Source organism: Chiloscyllium plagiosum, unplaced genomic scaffold, assembly GCF_037043375.1.
Source record: "Chiloscyllium plagiosum isolate Xiang-an unplaced genomic scaffold, Cpla_swu_hap1 HiC_scaffold_28, whole genome shotgun sequence".
NCBI classification, from domain to species: domain Eukaryota; kingdom Metazoa; phylum Chordata; class Chondrichthyes; order Orectolobiformes; family Hemiscylliidae; genus Chiloscyllium; species Chiloscyllium plagiosum.
In genome coordinates, this window is record NW_028270166.1 from 16,016,717 (window position 1) to 16,037,711 (window position 20,995).

The 20,995-nt window shown below is 41.3% G+C and overlaps 1 protein-coding gene across 3 annotated transcripts in view; it reads right to left on the reverse strand.

Annotated features, from left to right (window-relative positions):
- Window positions 1-1,635: 1,635 nt before the first annotated feature.
- LOC122565378 (phospholipid phosphatase 2-like) overlaps window positions 1,636-20,995 on the reverse strand; it is a 102,984-nt gene continuing 83,624 nt past the window's right edge. For all 3 annotated transcript variants that reach the window (XM_043721292.2, XM_043721294.2, XM_043721293.2), the window contains exons 6-7: window positions 7,435-7,611; window positions 1,636-4,502 (exon numbers count right to left, since the gene is read on the reverse strand). In XM_043721292.2, coding sequence (XP_043577227.1) covers window positions 4,362-4,502; window positions 7,435-7,611 — 318 coding nt within the window. In that variant the 3' untranslated portion in view covers window positions 1,636-4,361. The remainder of the gene's footprint in view (window positions 4,503-7,434; window positions 7,612-20,995) is intronic.

Below are 20,995 nucleotides of genomic sequence, written 5' to 3' on the forward strand. Positions count from 1 at the left end.
ATGGAGATAATGTGCTTAGTTAAGCAGAGACTAATATCCTCTATTAAAAGTCAGCTCAGAGAATGGGACAAGACCAGAATACCAACAGCTGACTCAAGACTGAAGCACCCATGAAGAAACCAGACACTTCATGCCTTGGACAAGTGGTGAAAATCAAATCAATGGAAAAGTGAGGTAAGACTATTAAGTGACCACAAACTACTTAAAGGTTTTTACACATTTTTAATGCACCTGTTCAGATGTGTTATGTCACACCTCTGGAAATGGGTGGGATTTCAACCCAGGCCTTTGACCCTGAGGTAAGTACACTACTACTGCACCACAAAACCTTATTTCACTCTTAACTCATAGTAGACCAAGAAGGTCATCGATGGATATTCTTGCTCAGAAATTATTGGATAAGGTACTAAAAAGGGATAAGCATCACTATGCAGCCAACCTATCCAATTAGTTCCCCTTCTTGCCCCTTCCAGAGAGGGGAAGATCATGCCCTAGGTGTGATATGATCTTCAGTGATGAAAGCTTCTATGTAATATAAGCAGTAAGAGCTAAATAAAATACATGAGGTTTGGTTACTGTTTCTCTTACCACATTTATCAATTGAGACCTTCATATAAAGGGTTGTAAAGATATGGATGGAAGTACACCCCGCCAGAAACAAAAAGCTGAAGTTTTAATTTGCCTTAGTCTAGAGACACTCCTGAAAACAAACACACTTACCAAACAGAAATGTATCAGAGGGTGTGAAAATGAAGGTGAGTGGATGTCAGCGAAGATCTCTAAGAGGTCAAGTGTCAGATTTACTCTTTGCCATGGAGTTGTCCAAGGTCATCTGCTGGTCTAGAACTGGATCATGGTGCTCATCTTTTACCAAGGAGTTATATGTGGAGAGCCCAACGATGCTTTGAATACTGGACTGATGAGCCATATTCTCATTGAATGATGGAACAACCTCCATTAGTTAAGATTACATCACACTGCAAATTTTTGCTATAAATTCTGTGTTACGATCGAGCCCTCCACAATCACCTGATGACGGAGCGTCGCCCGGAAAGTGTGCTTCCGATTAAACCTGTTGGACTATAACCTGGTGTTGTGTGATTTTTAACTCCATTAGTTAAATGATGTAACTCTTGCTGTGTTCTGAAAGGAGTTCCATTGTTGAGACTCCTTGAAAAGTCGAGTTATGGGAGGAGATGGTACAATCAATCAATCATTCACAACAATAAAACAGCAAAGATATCTGAAGGTGAGGCAGGTGTACTTTGGGACAGACAATATCTTGTATTGGATTGCTAATGCCAGTCTTATCTAAAATATCTAATCTCTTGGAACTCACTGGTGATTGTGCACTGAACAATGGGTTAAATAACCATTTATGTAATAGTAACATCACTCCAAAGAAGCTTCCCATTGACTGCCGTGTACATGAATTTGCAGCCCAAATATTTAACTGTACTGAGCTATCACAAAAGCAGGGAGGTGCAAGACTCAAAACTCGATTCACACTCTCTAGTTTAGCTTTGTGGTAGATTAAATTTCTGAGGTGTGAATTTCCTCTTGCATTTCAGCCAGACATTCAAAAGTAACCAGAAACAATTCAATAGAGAATATGACCACATTATCACCAAGATATTTAAAAAAAAAACACTTTAATGCATCATTAATAAAATCTCTCATCTTTATACGGCAATTATAAACAAGAAAATGAATAAATTTCACCAGAAATACTATTTTTTACCCACAAACCTAAAGTAACTTTACAATTAATTCAGCGAGCTTGACCGCGCTATAAAAATTTGAACTGTACTAATAGTTTTTAAAAAAAGACTGCCTTAAAAAATACACATGTGCTTGTGAATATTTAGAGGAATTGTGAGACTTTGTTTTTACTTTTTTGATTTTATAAAATAAGCTCTACAAATAACTATTATATATGTCATATCATTTTGTGTATTGGTGAAGTATAATTCTGGACCTGAACAATTTTTCACAACAAGATAAATTTCATTTCCTAAATTAGGTTTGTTAGTGTCTAGAATACATATGTAATTATATACAAAATAAAAAAGGCTTTAAGGTTCAGTTTCAAACCAAACATTTCAAGAGATGTTGACACATCTGCAGTGAGTGGGATAAAAGAAAGTAATGGTTACATCTGCAATACCTGTATATAGACATTTAATGTGCCCATATAAATAGGAACACATGCCCTCTAATTTCTGGATTACTATTGTACTAATTTCATATTTGCTTATTTTATATCCAAATGCACAAGTATAAGCAATGTGGAGCTCAATCTTCTAGAACTCATTTGAGATGAGTAGAGACAAGAGGATCATGGTTCTCCTTTGGGCAGAAGACTTGGTACATAGAGGTTAAAATCGCTTGTCGCTCATCTCAATTGGCACCCTATTGGTTTCCTCACTTTGAGAAATTTTGGCAACTCCATTAGGTGTTCAGAAAACAAACCTGCAATATTTATATTTCATGTAGGAAACCTTGGCAATGTCTCACTGTAGATCTGGAGCTAGTTAGGTGCCATTAAGTCCAAAGTTTTGGAATGTACCTCTATACTATGCTGTAGCTCTGTCATGATACAAATGCAAGGCTTGTTTCAAATGCAAAGTTTGCTCTGAATTTTCATATGGTCTGATCAGAGACTTCATAGAAAATGAATTGAATAGAATTAGCAGTGAACTTTGATCTCATGGCAGTTTGAAATATCCTCACAGTAACATCATACTGGGTATAAAAGCTAGGGTCAGTCCATTACATGTACAAAAGTAACTTAATAAGAGCCTGTCAGGATCAAGATTGTTAAGAGGTTTCACTGCCAAATAACTGCCATTTTCTTTTAATATAGAATAGAGACTACTAAAGGGAAGCTGATCAAGGCAATTCCTTCAGGGAGTCTTCCACCTCCCTGCTTTTGTGTTAGCTCAGTTTCTGTTTATATTAAAGTTAGTGGTTACACTATTGCTTGGATTATTCAGTCTCTTGTCTTAGAACAAGGAATTAATTTTTGTTCCAGTTCTCAGTGACTCAACACACTCATTAAGCAGCTAAGAAGGGTAAAAGGGTTCACTGAAATAATTTGTCTTGCGTGCTTTAGAAGATATTACTACTTAAAGAGACTGTAGTATTATTGGATTACAAATTGTAAAACATCAGTCCTAGATTTGGCACTTGGCAGTAAAGCATTCAGATTAAAGCATGTGTTCAAAATCCTTATCAATTAAATTCTAATCAGGTTTTATACTTTCAATTTTCTTTCTTCCTCTCCAAAGCTCAGTGAGCAATGCTGAGGATTGTTTCTCAGCTATGAGGACCATTCCAAGCTAAGTCCAGTCAGTCAGTGATAGCTCATTATTTGCTCACAGAAGGGTGGACATATCAATGTTGAGCTTAATGCTGTCCATAAATGATGACTGTGGAAATCACATAAGCCATGATCAGGAACAGAAAGGTTAGGCTGCTTTGAGTCCGTCCCTAGCTCACCCTGAGCAGTGGGTGCAAACAAAAAGAGAGCAAACACTGAGCAAACGTTGAGTTTACAGAAAGCAGCCAATTCAGCCAAGTCCTGAACAGTCTATTGTACATTGGAGGAAGGGTGGGGATATTGAAATCTCAACAGTGCAGGCAATCTAAGTTCTTTTTTTGTTCGTGAATTCTCAATGAGTCCCTTACCAAATCAAAATCGCCCTCAGCGGTGTTTCACAGAATCAGGTACAAATTCGGTCAAGTTCTCAACTTAAAACACACAATTGCAAGGAACCTGCTGTGTTTTCTCCATTTTTGACTGCACATGAAGTTAGCTAGTGGTCTAGTAAAGGGTAAATAGAAAGACTACAACAAAAAAAAATGAGGACAGCGGAGAGAAAAATCAGACAGCATTGTCCTGAGTCGTGCACACAAATCTTCTAACAGAGAGCAGCATTAGCAATCATCTGGCAACAGCTTCAGCTTTCCAACTCTATCTACATCTTGCAATCAAAACACAGCACAGGGCATCAAAAGAATGGGTTTCTTTGTTGTTTGAAAAATGGCAGCCATGCAAATTTTGCAAAATGCCTTTAATATGAAGATAAGGTTAATATGTTCTGGCAAGATGTTTATGCAGTGATGAATACAGCAACAATATTCATCTGTGAGCCTCTCTGTATCCGGTCTCATTGTCGTAAGTATATAAAAAATAAGTCAGTGCTCCTTTTACCCCAGAGACTGAAATGTGTCTTCAATGCTGAGCCACAGTAAATAGAACAAAGTTTAAAAACACGAAGGAAGGAAATTCCAGGCTTCCTTTAAATGCTCAATGGGAAAAGCATAGTTTCTGTGGCAATGGAGTGGACATGGATCAGTCAGGGAATGTGCCGTGTTCCATAGTGATTCATAGGCTCAGTTTCAGTTAAAGGAATGTTAGGTTTTCTCTCTGGCTCTGAAGCTTCAAATACCTCGTTAGACAGGGGTCTGTTTTTGTAGAAATCTGAAACATATCGCACCTGTTTTGGAAAAAAAATGCATTAAATCAATAATTTCATTTTGGATGATGGGATCATGTACACAAAATCCACAAATACAGCTGTGCTGCTGAGGTCTTCTTTTAATGGAATCTCATTGGAAATGTTGGAAAGCTGTTTGTGAACTATAGTGCAATATCAAGTTAAAAAAAACTATTGTATATAGCCTCAGATTTTAACTGCCAGCTTCCATCTCTGAAGTCAGCAAGTTGAATGATCAAGATTTGACCAGGAAAACATCAATAGGCCTGAGAGGTTTCACAGAATGATCAATGTCTGGTCATTAATCAAATAGTGGGACAAGTTTTGTCACTAACATTTATTGCACAGAGAGCTGGTAAATCACAGACTTGAATACCCTGTGCCTCTTCAACAACCTTCCAAAGCCACTGTCACCTGGCTGGCACAGTTGTTAGCACTGCAGCCCCACAATGTCTGGGCCCTGGGTTCGATTCCAGCTGGTTGTGTGGAGTTTGCACATTCTCTCAGTATCTGTGTGGGTTTCTACTGAGTGCTCCAGTTTCCTCCACAGTCCAAATAAATGCAGGTTAGGCTGATTGACCGTACTAAAATGAGGAGAAAGTGATGCTGGAGATCAGTAGGGTGCTGGAAAAGCACAGCAGGTCAGGCAGCATCTGAGGAGCAGGAGAACTGACGTTTCAGGATGAAGGGCTCTTGCCTGAAATGTCAATTCTCCTGCTCCTCGGATGCTGCCTGACCTGCTATGCTTTTCCAGCACCCCACTCTCGTACTAAAATTACTTGTAGTGTCCAGAGATGTGTAGCCTAGGTGGATTAGCTATGAAGATTGCAAGGTTACAGGGATCGGGTAGATCTGGGTGGGATGCGCTTTGGAGGGTCAGTGTGGAGTCAATGGGCCAAATGGCTTGCTTCAACACTGCAGAGATTCTAAAGAGAAAGGCAGTGTTGGAATGGGAGTTCCTTTAAAATGGTATTTTCCCAGTATTTCCTGTGTCCCATGAAATCTCATTTAAAGAGATAGAGTCATAGAGATGTACAGCTTTGTTACAGACCATTCGGTCCAACCCATCCATGCCGACCAAATATCCCAACCCAATCTACTCCCACCTGCCAGCACCCGGCCCATATCCCTCCAAACCCTTCCTATTCATATACCCTTCCAAATGCCTCTTAAATATTGCAATTGTACCAACCTCCACCACTTTCTCTGGCAGCTCATTCCATACCCGTACCACCCTCTGTGTGAAAATGTTGCCCCTTAGGTCTCTTTTACATCTTTCCCCTCTCACCCTAAACCTATGCCCTCTAGTTCTGGACTCCCCCACCCCAGGGAACAGACTTTGTCTATTTATCTTATCCATGCCCCTCATAATTTTGTAAACCTCTAAGGTCACCCCTCAGCCTCCGACACTCCAGAGAAAACAGCCCCAGCCTGTTCAGCTTCTCCCTGTAACTCAGATCCTCCAACCCTGGCAACATCCTTGTAAATCTTTTCTGAACCCTTTCAAGTTTCACAACATCTTTCCAATAGGAAGGAGACCAGAACTGCACGCAATATTCCAACAGTGGCCTAACCAATGGCCTGTACAGCCACAACACGAAATTAACTGCTGCTATAGCAGTAACTAGCCCTCGAAATGTCTAGTAAATAAAGACAAAAAGGTACAAGAAAAGCCACAAGAATCAGTAGGATCATAAAGGTCCATTAAACCGATGTCAAAGATTTATATAGCATAGTGTGTATCCTTTTATCCTTGCAATATTTGCAAAAAATAGGAAGCCTTAGTCTTGGAAATGACAACTAACGTTCAGATGAAAGTGGGCAAGGGGACAACACTCATGAGTAACTGTCCCAAGGTCACTGGCTGAAGAAATTAAAATGTGTCACTGATACAGTGTAAACCAGCCAACAGTAGAAACATGACACAGCAAGAGCTCAGAATCAGAGTCCTTGCCTAGGAGCTGTCTTCTTCAGATGGACCAGAAAAGAGTGAAGGAAGAGTTCCCAAAAACTTCAATTAAAGAACAATATGCTGCCTTCACAATGTAATAAGATAGACATTCTGTGGCAACAGTCTATACGTCCCCTGTTTTTTTTTTAAAACATCCTCAATTGTCACAGATTGTATACTCTTTGTCTAATCAACTAATATATCATATTCACACTACTACGTCTTAATAAACATATTAAACTATCCAAAAGTTATTTACGAATGTTTGACTACCAATATTAGGAATCTGTGGTCATGAAACCACTCCCCCCACCCCCAAACTTAACAGCTGACACATACAGAGTATCACTTGCACATTCCCCTCTACGTTATGCACCGTCCCAACTTGTAACTCTATTGCCATTTTTTTTATTGTTGCTGGGTCAAATTCCCAGAACACCCTTCGTAACATTAATGTAACCACGCACCTACTCCCTCACGGATAGCAGTATTTCAAAAGATTTGCTACTGAAGAGCAATTACAGATGGCCAATAGATGCTAGTTATGCCAGTGACACCCACATCCCATGTACAAATAACAAAGAAAACATTAAGGGAGGAGCATGGATGAGATGATCTGTACAGAAGTGGGATTGAAACTATTTGACTGATCTTCAATATAGAGAGAAAGAAGGGCAAAGAAATTGGGGCCAGGAAGCAAAAATGAAGTTCTGTACATTTCAAACAATCTTCATGTGCAAAATTAGATTGCTGGCAGAATGTTTCACTGGAGAAGGACTCTAGTAAAAATCTAACTCTTGATCTAATTTAGTATTTGTACACAGATCGGAGCCAGAACAGTGGCTGAATTCTAATGTCTGCTGTTAGGGACATTACAAAAATCACATGCATGCATAAAATAATTCAATGGGGTAGTGAAGTTAGTACATCATTTATTTTGAAGCCATGAAACATCAGAGCACTTGTGCCTTCAATACTCACAATTAAAATAGCAACAATAGCTCCTTGGAGGAATCCAACTAACACATCACTCCAGTGGTGTCGGTAGTCTGAGATGCGGGTATAGCCCACATAAACTGCGAAGGTTAGCAGGAAGAACTGGATGGTTGGTCGCAAAAGCCTGGCCCATTTTACATGCAAGCGGACCTGCAAATACAGCTAGGAGGAAGAACAAAATAAAATACATTAATGAAAGTTGTACATTCTTCTCTATAGGTGAATAAAGAAGTTAATATTTCAACAATTAGATTTGTAAAGTAAACTGCGACAAGTCAGCGCAGGACAGATTGCAGAATCTGCAAATAGTTCAGAATAATGAACAAACTTGTCATTTACATCGTGCTTTCAATATCCTCAGGGCCATCTTATTATGTAAAACTAATTCACAAACAGTATGATCCCACACACACTGACTGTTAACAGAACCCTGTGATAATGCATTATGGCATCTTTGACATCCTACTGAAATTGGCACAACTTTCATTTAATATCTCAAGTGAAAGACTATTTCTGACAGGAAAACACTCCCTTGCTACTGTACTGTAGAGTCACCCTGATTATGTTCTTAAATCCTGAAGCACAGTCTGGATCCACCTTCTGACTCAGGAAAATAAGTGATTCCATTGAGATAAGGCTGTTTCCTATTGTGAATTCATGACTGCACTGGTAATGCATTCAGTAGCACTTTGTGTCGTAAGGAGCCAAATAGGTTAACTCCTAAATCATTAAATTAGCAATAACCAAGGCACACCAGGTCCACATAGATAAGAATTAGTCACATGGTCCAATACTGCAGTGTTGCAAAGGTGAGAATCTATTTACAGTCACCTGTTTTAAAGCCAATACTGGATTTAGTAATTGTGCCAAAGGAAAATCTTCACTAAAGTGGACAGTGAGAGCTGTTTTCCTTGGATGGTGATGGCAAGCATGAGAGGACATAGCTTTAAATTGAGGGGTGATAGACATAGGACAGACGTTAGAGGTAGTTTCTTTACTCAGAGTAATAGGGGTGTGGGACGCATTGCCTGCAACAGTAGTAGACTCGCCAACTTTAAGGGCGTTTAAATGGTCATTGGATAGACACATGGACGAAAATAGAATAGTGTAGGGTTAGGTGGGCTTCAGATTGGTGCAACATTGAGGGCCGAAGGGCCTGTATTGTGCTGTAATGTTCAGCGTTCTACATTGTATGTTTGAAGTCACAAGCACCAATTTATCTCCAGAAATAATAATATGTAAATTATACATCTTTCATCACAATCTGTTAACGTACATGGTCAGCAGGAAAGCCTATGAAATGAGAGATTGAGTTCTGACAGTTATACCTGGCATCCATTGTTAAGACACTCCATATTTATTGAGCTTCTTTCCTTTAATCTTCCATTGGATGTGGGTGATGTAGGAAAGGCCAGTATTCATTTTCTATCCCCAATTTTCATTGCAAGGAGTGACTGGCTAAGCCATTTCAGAGGGCAATTAAGAGTCAACTATATTATTGTGGATCTGAAGTCACACACAGGCCAGACGGAACAAGGACAGCAGATTTCCTTCCCTACAGGACATTAGCAAACCAGGTGGGTTTTTACAATAAGTCAATGAAGATTTCACAGTCACTATGACTGACACTACACGTGTGGATTGCTTGAGAAGTGAAATAAGTACAGGCGTCTTTCTGGTATAACTAGAAAAGTCAGAAGTAGGACGTTTATTGCATGACTGCAACTATTTACAAATGACATTAAAAGATCTACATTAATACAGACACTGTCAGGAGCACACTCGCCTCCGATCACTCCCTTACAAACTCCTAGTTGACACTCCCTAAGTCCCTGCAACATGACCAGAGTTCTTAATGCCCTCAGAGACATGCCAACCCTTTCAGGCCACACACAAGTAGTCACAATGAGTGTAAGATGAAAAACTTGGAGTTTGTTAAAGAGAGACACAATGTTTAACTTTTTCTTGCAGATTTATTAATGGAATTTAAATTCCACAGATTCTACTGACAGATTTGAACCTATTCCCCCACATCATTAGCCTGGACCTTTGGATTTATGTTCCTGTAATATTACCATGAAATTGCCATATTCCCCTAACAAGGGGGTACTATCAACAATTGTAGCAAACACTGAGAATTTAACTAAAAATAAAGCTAAAGACAGTTAATAAATGACAATACACAAAGAACAATTTGCATTAACAGCAAAAGGACTACAATCTTCAACACTGTACTACTCAGAAGTATTGATGTTGACGATTGGCTTCAGGAGTCCAGGGAAAAGTATGAACACGTTGGAATGTGTTGTTTACCCACATGTGTGCACTCAGGATTTGCTGGCTTTCCATCAAGTTCATGCCTTAGTTAAAATGTACTGAAGAAAACGGATTCAGGTTCGCCATTAGATTTGATTTATGTACTGGGTTAAATCCAGCAAGAAAATTATTTAAAGGTCAACGTGAATGGAAGCAAATTCACAACAGAATATATACATCTCAAGCCAACAAGCAGAAGGCATTTAGTGGTCTGGGGAGATGGGCCAGTCTGGGGAAGGTTCCAACCCGCATGCGATAAAATACTCTTTTTTTTCCCCCAACAGTTTGTTAACAACACAAAAACTTATTTAAGCCCTCACAGAAAGCACACTTTCTATGCCAGGGACAATATTTCCAGTGTGGCAAAAGAAAAATATCGCAGATTCAGAGCATCTGGAATAAAAGGCAGAAAGTACTAAAAAGCTTTGGCAGGTCAGCATCTGTGGAGAGTGTTACTGTTGTAGATGAGATCACTGAATTACGTTACAACCTGGTAAGGGACCAGTAAAACAGACAGAGAGAGATACAGGAGAATTATTAAGAGAATAAAGTCGCAAGATTCCATAGTTTTGATCACACAACAAAGGACAGATTTGAACAATAAGGCAATCTGCATACATGTGGAACTTATCACAACACCCAGAATTAAAGTGTGGCAAAAATTTGGATTATATCCTGCAACAGAAGACCCCACAGCATCCATGCAATTTCAAATACCACCACAATAAAACCCACGGGCTTCTTGGCAACTTCATCTATCTAATAATGATATCAAATTTTGTTAAATTTTATATTTGCATTACTATTCTTCATTTTTGCCAATCTGGCCTTCAAATGCTTACTTGAGAGTTATCTTATCATGGACGACCTCAACAACTGCTCCCGTTCTGGCTGATCACATGGTCAGGGGTTCAAGTTGTTCTGGACTCCAATACTGCACTCCAGTACTTATTCACTGGAACAATTCCAGCTTTTCACTAACAACTAGTTTCACCAAACTGGATATGCCCCCAGTGTTTTCTCGGAGCTCTAATCCGAGGCAAACACTTTCTTAGCTGCACTGAACGTCTCACCGCTTCCACTAACACTGAGCCAGAAAGCCATCCCATTTTTTCATTGCCAGTCAACTGCTGGTCTCCCTGCTACAGGAAAGACGCCGTTCAGCTTGAAAGGGTGCAGAAAAGATTTACAAGGGTGTTGCCTGGTGTTATGGACTAAGCCAGACCACTCAAAACATTCTTAAACAGACAGCCCCAGACCATACCTTTGCAATTTGTTTCGGTAAGTGTACAGTGAAAATTACCCAGGGTAAGATAGCTAGGTTGACTGCTAGATTTTAAAACAGACAAAGAATTGTTCACAAAATTACACAATAAAACATAACAGAATAAAGAACCCCTACAGAACTCAGTCTATCCAACTTAATTATGCTGTACCAAACATATACAACAGTCCCAATTTATACTTAAAAAAAAATAAATGGAACACATGCTTACAGGTTGAAGGCCTGAAAAGAGAGAGAGTTTCCACACAGCTCCCTGATAACTTCCAACCAGTTCAAGACTAAACTAAAACTGCTCAGCTCAGCTAGAGAGCTGACCACTCTCCTTTCTTTATACAGGTCACTTCTAAAACATGACCACTTTGGCTTGAAGTCTCATCTGTTTACATATATAAAAAAAGGCCTCTCAAAATCCTTTTCATCTCTGTACCAGACCAGACTGATCAGAGCCTGGCCTGGTTTATTACCCCTTTGAGAAAAATCAAGGACAGAGTATCCTTGAGACAAGGAACAGCTTTTAGAGAGAAAAAAAAAGAGACTTGCTTCGGTGACACTGGGTTGGAGGGTTTGAGCTATAGGGAGAGGCTAAATAGGCTGAGGCTATTTTCCTTGGAGCATTGGAGGCTGAGAGGTGAGCTTATCGAGGTTTATAAAATCATGAGGGGCATGGATAAGGTGAATGGTCAGGGTCTTTTTCCTGGAGTGGGGGTGGAGGGAAGTCCAAAGCCAGAGGACATAGTTTTACGGTGAGACAGGAAAGATTTAAAAAGGGACCTAAGGGGCAACGTTTTCATGCAGAGGGTGGTGCGTATATGGAACGAAAAGAAAACAACACCCCAAACACTGAGCTGACTCTTGTTTCTGTCCAACTAAACGGTGTCTCCAGAACTGGTCATCAATGACCTTTAAACAGTTCTGGATGACCTAATGAAAAAACAGGGTGCGAGACCTGCTCCTATTGTACGGCTGAACTAAGGATTGCTATCCAACTAATTGGAACTCCACGTTCTGAAGTGTAACATTGTTCCAGAATGAGGGAAATGGATTTTGTCAGAAGAGTAATAGTGTTTGCATTTCAGGTTGAGGGACTGAAGGGCTCTGGTGAAAGGATTTCTCTCTCTCCACACAGATGCTGCCAAACCTGCTGAGCATTTCCAGCATTTTTCTTTCCCCCACCCCCACAACAGCATTGCTGTATTTCTACAGCCGTCGTCAATGCAGGCTTGTCAATGAATTTTCTGAACTGCCAATGTAATGTTTTTCGGATTTATGGAAGATAATCACAATATGCTTGCTATTCAGGGAAATACACATTAAAAGAGGACAAAGTAAACTTGAGGAGGTGACAAAAGCCATTGACAGAGAAATACAGCAACAATGGGGGATGAAGACAACATGTCTGGTGATATTAACAGAAAGAAAGAAGAGGAAAAAAGTAAACATACAGCTCTTTTCATTGTCTCAGAATATTGGCTGAAAAGAATTTTGCAATTAAGTACTTTTGAAGTGTAGTCACTGTTGGAGGACCCACAAACAGCAATGAGATAGTATCAAAGAGATAACAGGGATTACAGGGTAGACAGGGTAAATGCAGAGAGGATATTTAACCTCATGGGAGAGTTTAGGAACTGAGGATATAGTTTCAGGGTAAAAGGGTGTCAAGTGAAGACTGAGATAAGGAAGAAGTTCCTCTCTCAGTGGGTTGAGTGTCTCTGCAACCTCTTGACAGAGAGAGCTGTGGGAGGCAGAGTCTTTGTGTATGTTTAAGGCTGAGATAAATGAACTTTTGATCAGAGAATCAAGAGTTATGGGAAAAGGGCAGCAAGTGGATGTGACGAATGTCAGATCAGCCTTGTTCATACTGAATGATGGAACAGGTTCAAGGGGCTACACTCCAGTTTCTATGGTCTTATAATGATTGGATCGTCTGTCCGGAGAGATGCTAATTGGAGCCTGGAGGTGGAGACCAGCTTTACTCTCTTTCAAAATAGCACCATGGGATCTTTTCCATTCAGAGGCAGCAGATAGACATAGACAATAAACAATAGGTGCAGGAGTAGGCTATTCTGCCCTTCGAGCCTGCACCGCCATTCAATATGATCATGGCTGATCATCCTTAATCAGTATCCTGTTCCTGCCTTATCTCCATAACCCTTGATTCCACAATCCTCGAGTGCTCTATCCAACTCTTTCTTAAATGAATCCAGAGACTGGGTCTCCATTGCCCTCTGGGGCAGAGCATTCCACACAGCCACCACTCTCTGGGTGAAGAAGTTTCTCATCTCTGTCCTAAATGGTCTACCCCGTATTTTTAAGCTGTGTCCTCTGGTTCGGCACTCACCCATCAGCGGAAACATGTTTCCTGCCTCCAGAGTGTCCAATCCTTTAATAATCTTGTATGTCTCAATCAGATCCCCTCTCAGCCTTCTAAACTCAAGGGTATACAAGCCCAGTCGCTCCAGTCTTTCAGTGTAAGGTAGTCCCGCCATTCCAGGAATTGACCTCATGAACCTACGCTGCACTCCCTCAATAGCCAGAATGTCTTTCCTCAAATTTGGAGACCAGAACTGCACACAGTACTCCAGGTATGGTCTCACCAGGGCCCTGTACAGCTGCAGAAGAACCTCTTTGCTTCTATACTCAATCCCTCTTGTTATGAAGGCCAGCATGCTATTAGCCTTCTTCACTACCTGCTGTACCTCCATGCTTACCTTCATTGACTGGTGTACAAGAACATCCAGATCTCTCTGTACTGCCCCTTTACCTAAATTGATTCCATTTAGGTAGTAATCTGCCTTCCTGTTCTTGCCACCAAAGTGGATAACCATACATTTATCCACATTAACCTGCATCTGACCACTCACCTAACTTGTCCAGGTCACCCTGTAATCTCCTAACATCATCACATTTCACCCTGCCACCCAGCTTAGTATCATCAGCAAATTTGCTAATGTTATTGCTAATACCATCTTCTACATCATTAACATATATTGTAAAAAGCTGCGGTCCCAGTACTGATCCCTGCGGTACCCCACTGGTCACTGCCTGCCATTCCGAAATGGAATCGTTTATCACTACTCTTTGTTTCCTATCAGCCAACCAACTTTCAATCCAAGTTAGTACTTTGCCCCCAATACCATGCGCCCCAATTTTGCTCACTAACCTCCTATATGAGACTTTATCAAAAGCTTTCTGAAAGTCCAGGTACACTACATCTACTGGATCTCCCTTGTCCATCTTCAGAGTTACATCCTCAAAACATTCCAGAAGATTAGTCAAGCATGATTTTCCCTTCATAACTCCATGCTGACTCTGACCTATCCTGTTACTACTATCCAGATGTGTCATAATTTCATCCTTTATAATAGATTCCAGCATCTTTCCCACCACTGAGGTCAGACGAACTGGTCTATAATTTTCTGTTTTCTCTCTCCCACCTTTCTTAAAAAGTGGTACAACATTAGCCACCCTCCAATCTGCAGGAACTGATGCCGAATCTATCGAACTCTGGAAAATAATCACCAACGCATCCACGATTTCTCGAGCCACCTCCTTCAGTACCCTGGGATGTAGACCATCAGGCCCTGGGGACTTAACAACCTTCAGACCTAACAGCCTCTCCAACACCAATTCCTGGCAATAATAAATTCCCTTAAGTTCAGGTCCTTCAGCCACTGTTATCTCAGGGAGATTGCTTGTGTCTTCCCCAGTGAACACAGATCTGAAGTACCAATTCAATTCTTCTGCCATTTCTTTGTTTCCCCGTAATATATTCCCCTGCTTCTGTCTTCAAGGGCCCAATTTTAACCTTTTTTTGCCTTTCACATATCTAAAAAAACTTTTACTATCCTCCTTTATATTATTGGCCAGTTTACCTTCGTACCTCATTTTTTCTCCGCGTATTTCCTTCTTAGTAATCCTCTGTTGTTCTTTAAAAGCTTCCCAGTCCTCTGTTTTCCCACTTATCTTTGCTATGTTATACTTTTTCTCTTTTAACTTTATATGTTTCTTAACTTCCCTCGTCAGCCACGGCCACCCATGCCTCCTCCTAGGATCTTTCTTCCTTTTTGGAATGAACTGATCCTGCAACTTCTGCATTATACACAGAAATATCTGCCATTGTTCCTCCACTGTCATCCCTGCTAAGATATTACACCATTGAACATAGGACCTTGACATAGCTTCTCAGCCTAACAGCTGGGACCTCTGGCAGAGCAGCACACACTCACCACTGCACAGAAGGGATAATATGTTCAAGCCTGCAGAGAATGGACTGAACCTACATTTCTCGCTCAAGAGACAAAAAAATACAATCGACTGAACAGAGGTTCACACAAAGAGAATACAACCAAGGACAGGGTTCAAAGACAGCTACATCCTGACTAATAAAAGGTGGAAGAGAGCAAATGTGGTGGGGGGTATTGGGGTGATTGAGAGAAATGTGAAGGAGCCTGAAGAAGCTGAGGGTGGACAGTGATACACTTATTAACTTATTGTTTACAACAAACAGTACACTGAAATCTAATATTGACACCAAAACAGAAACTCAACCGTGTAGAGATCCATAAATTCCAAAGTTGCATCATTTTAATCTGTAGCAGAATTAGGGTTAATCTGTATCATTAATTATACTAGATATGTGGACTCAGATAATTAAAGTGGATTGGAATTGGAACATGGAGAAAATGGCATTACTGCCTATTTTGTGTCTTTGAGAAACTGATTGATTTCTTGCTAACATTTCAAAAACAATAGTTGCTCAATCAGGATCAGTTACAACCTTTCCGCCAACTCCAAAAGTGGCCTAACCAATGTCCTGTATAACTGTAACATGACTTCCCAACTCCTATACTCAATACTCTGATCAATAAAGTAAAGCATATCAAACACCCTCTTCACTATCCTATCTGTGACTCTACTTTTAAGGAACTATGAACCTGCACCCTAAGGTCTCTTTGTTCAGCAACACTCCCTAGGACCTTACCATTAAGTGTATAAATCCTGCTAAGATTTGCTTTCCCAAAATGCAGCACCTTGCATTTATCTAAATTAAACTCCATCTGCCACTCCTCAGCCCATTGGCCCATCTGATCAAGATCTCATGATAATCTGAGGTAATCTTCTTCACCGGGGAGAAAGTGAGGACTGCAGATGCTGGAGATCAGAGCTGAAAATGTGTTGTTGGAAAAGCGCAGCAGGTCAGGCAGCATCCAAGGAGCAGGAGAATCGACGTTTCGGGCATGAGCCCTTCTTCAGGAATGAGGAAGGTGTGTCCAGCAGGCTAAGATAAAAGGTAGGGAGGAGGGACTTGGGGGAGGGGCATTGGAAATGCGATAGGTGGAAGGAGGTTAAGGTGAGGGGATAGGCCGGAGTGAGAGTGGGGGCGGAGAGGTCAGGAAGAAGATTGCAGGTTAGGAAGGTGGTGCTGAGTTCGAGGGTTGGGACTGAGACAACGTGGGGGGAGGGGAAATGAGGAGAACGTGGCTGAAGAGCTTTGGGCAGAGGAGATGACCTGGATGCCTTCCTTGAAGAAGCTCTCTTCCTCCCTCTACAAGGATTTCAGTGAGTCTCTCTCTCACTGCACACCTCAGGTCATCTCTTCTTCCCAGAAGCTCTTCAGCCACGTTCTCCTCATTTCCCCTCCCCCCACCTTGTCTCAGTCCCAACCTTCGAACTCAGCACCACCTTCCTAACCTGCAATCTTCTTCCTGACCTCTCCGCCCCCACCCCCACCTATCATCCTCACCTTAACCTCCTTCCACCTATCGCATTTCCAACGCCCCTCCCCCAAGTCCCGCCTCCCTACCTTTTATCTTAGCCTGCTGGACACACTTTCCTCATTCCTGAAGAAGGGCTCACGCCCGAAACATCGATTCTCCTGTTCCTTGGATGCTGCCTGACCTGCTGCGCTTTTCCAGCAACACATTTTCAGCACTAATCTTCTTCACCGTCGACTACACTTCCAATTTTGGTATCATCCGCAAACTTACCAACTATAACTCCTATGTTCACATCCAAATTATTTATATAAATGACAAAACGTAGTGGACCCAGCACCAAATCTTGTGGCACTCCACTGGTCACAGGCCTCCAGTCTGAAAAATGATCCTCCACAACCACCCTCTGTCTTCTACTTTTGAGCCAGTTCTGTATCCAAGTAGCTAGTTCTCCCTGTATTCCATGAGATCTAACTTTGCTAACCATGGGGAATTTTGTCGAACGCCTTACTGAAGTCCATATAAATCGACGTCCCGAAACGTCGATTCTCCTGTTCCCTAGATGCTGCCTGACCTGCTGCGCTTTTCCAGCAACACATTTCCATCTCTGATCTCCAGCATCTGCAGACCTCACTTTCTCCTCCATATAAATCACGTCTACCGCTCTGCCCTCTTCAATAGTCTTTGTTACTTCTTCAAAAAAAACTCAACCAAGTTTGAGAGACATGATTTCCCATGCACAAAGCCATGTCGACTATCCCTGATCAGTCTTGCCTTTCCAAACACATGTACATCCTGTCCCTCAGAATTCCATCCAACAATTTGCCCACCACCGAGGTCAGGCTCACCAGTCTATAGTCCCCTGATTTGTCTTTACCGCCCTTCTTAAATAGTGGCACCACGTTTGCCAACCTCCAGTCTTCCGGCACCTCACCTATGACTATCGATGATACAAATATCTCAGCAAGAGGCCCAGCAATCACTTCACTAGCTTCCCACAGAGTTCTCAGGTAAACCTGATCAGGTCCTGGGGATTTATCCACTTTTATGCATTTCAAGACATCCAGCACTTCCTCTTCTGTAATATGGACATTTTTCAAGATGTCACCATCTATTTCCCTATAGTCTATACCTTCCATATCCTGTCTCCACAGTAAACACTGATGCAAAATATTTGTTTAGTATCTCCCCCATCTCCTGTGGCTCCACACAAAGGCCGCCTTGCTGGTCTTTGAGGGGCCCTATTCTCTCCCTAGTTACTCTTTTGTTCTTAATGTATTTGTAAAAACCCTTTGGATTCTCCTTAACTCTCTTTGCCAAACCTATCTCATGTCCCCTTTTTGCCCTCCTGATTTCCCTCTTAACTATACTCCTACTGCCATTATACGCTTCTAAGGATTCACAATCTATCCTGTCACTTCCTGACACATGCTTCCTTTTTTTCCTTAACCAACCCTCAATTTCGTTAGTCATCTAGCATTCTCTATACCTACTAGCCTTTCCTTTCATCCTAACAGGTATAATGTACTGTCTCTGGACTCTCATTATCTCATTTCTGAAGGCTTCCCATTTTCCAACCGTCCCTCTACCTGCGAACATCTGCCCCCAATCAGCTTTTGAAAGTTCTTGCCTAATACCATCAAAATTGGCCTTTCTCCAATTTAGAACTTCAACTTTTAGATCTGGTCTATCCTTTTGCATCACTATTTTAAAACTAATAGAATTATGGTCACTGGCCCCAAAGTACTCCATCACTGTCACCTCAGTCACTGCCCTCCTTATTTCCCCAAGAGTAGGTCAAGTTTTTCACCTTGGAAATGTGTTGCTGGAAAAGCGCAGCAGGTCAGGCAGAATCTAGGGAACAGGAGAATCGACGTTTCGGGCATTAGCCCTTCTTCAGGAATCCTGAAGAAGGGCTAATGCCCGAAACGTCGATTCTCCTGTTCCCTGGATGCTGCCTGACCTGCTGCGCTTTTCCAGCAACACATTTCCATCTCTGATCTCCAGCATCTGCAGACCTCACTTTCTCCTCAAGTTTTTAACCTTCTCTAGTAGGTACATCCACATACTGAATCAGAAAATCTTCTTATACACACTTAACAAATTCCTTTCCACCTAAACCCTGAACACTATGGCAGTCCCAGTCTTTGTTTGGAAAGTTAAAATCCCCTACCATGGTGTGAAGGTTGGCAATAATTCTCTCAACTGGGATGACTTTCAACAATTCTTGAATAGCTCAGAGATTGCCTCAATTGGAACTTGATGCTACCTTGAAAAAGGAATTACAAAAGGCTAAGACCACATGAGTCAAGTCACAAACTATCCCAAGGGTGTTGCTGAGGTTCAGGGTAAACTTGTCCTTTGTTTGCTTCGCCACTAGTGACAGCATCTTTCCTGACTCTGACACTAGAAATTCTGTCTCTTCTCTGCTTTTCCCATCATTAAAATCTTCCTTCAAACTCTTACCTTTCAGCCAGGTGCTCGGTCAGAGCATCTAATATCTTCCACTGTGATTAGTTATTTCTTCTTTTACACATTTATATTTACTGCAACCTCTTCAACTACAGAAGCCCAGCCAATTTCTAGACTAAAGTGGACATGAGTTGAAGAAAGTGATGGGCAGGAAAAGTGCAATAAAAATGAATATAGAACCATTGCAGGATTATAGGTCCAAGCAGAGCCAGGGAGGGACATCATGGGCCCTTGTGGTTCTCTCATCCATGGAAACTTTGTCTCTCTTCTCCCACCTTGCCCCAACCCCTTTTAACTCTCAGGTCAGATTCAGTTGAGTACCTTGACAGTGGGTGCTAGGTCTAACAGAATAGTGTAGCACAGATAGGGGAGGATTGGCCGATTGGTATTATCGTTAGGCTATTAATCCAGAGACAGTGAGGTCTGCAGATGCTCGAGATCATAGCTGAAAGGGTGTTGCTGGAAAAGCACAGCAGGTCAGGCAGCATCTGAGGCCCAGTTCCTATGTAATACTTGGGGACCTTGGTTTGAATCATACCCATGGCAGATAGTGAAGTTTAAATTCAATAAAAATCAAGAGTCTAATGATAACCATGAAACCATTGTTGATTGTTGGGGGAAAACCCCATCTGGTTCACTAATGTCCTTTAGGCAAGGTAACTATCATCCTTAGCTGATCCCACCTACATGTGACTCCGGACACACATAAATATGGTTGACTCTTAACTGCTCTCTGGGCAATTAGGGATGGCCAATAAATGTCAGCGACACCGATATCCCATGAACGAAGAGGAAAAGAGAAACCATTCGCTCCATTGAGTCTGAGTAAGTCCTTTCAAAAGAGAAATCCAGCCACATCTACCATTGACAACCACTCCCTTCCACCTCAGAAAATAATCCTTGTTCTTTCGGTATTTTGGTTTCTCCAAGTACTTATTCAATTTCCTTTTGATTACTAACTTAAACCTGTGCCCACCTCAATTTCAGGAAGGGAGTGCATTCCAACTCCAAACCACTCTTTAGATAAACATTTCTCCTCATGTTGACCTCAGTTTCTTTGCCAATTAATTTAACTGAAGTTAATTCTTGGTCATCCAACTAACAATCCTTCTGCTACTGGAAACACAGTTTCTATTTATTCTACTCAAACCTTTCATAAATTTTATCCACCTCTGTCAAATCCCTTTGGGCTTCTTGGTTTTTAGGAAAGCAACCTCAACATCTGTAATCCTTTATCCCTTGAGCCAATCTAATAAAACTCCTTAAATCTTCACATATTCCTGGAGCCTGGAATTGGAAACCAGAGTTAGTGTGTGTTTGGACACTTTTATATTGCGTCCAAGAGTAGGACTCAGGCTAGAATTTGTAACCCTCAACATGGCAATTGTTCAGTTAGCCTGGAACCAAACATTCACCCCTTGAATCCAAACCTGTTCTGCACATTTCAATTATGTGGAAACGAGCAAACAAAGCTTTTGAAACTATTTGCAAACTGGGAAATATTTTAATTGCCCACTGTACCAATGATTTAGAATTTCATGGAATGCACTGTCAGGAAATGTAGTGGGGATTGGTTCAATTGAGACATTTAAGAGAGCACCAGGTGATTATTTGGATAGAAATGGTGTGCAGGAGATATGGAGGAAAAAGACAGGAGATTGGCACTAGGTAACTACTGGTGCAATTACAGTGGGCTGAATGGCCTCTTTCTACATTGTAACAATGTGCTGATTCTGAGTTCATGGCAGATAGATGCACA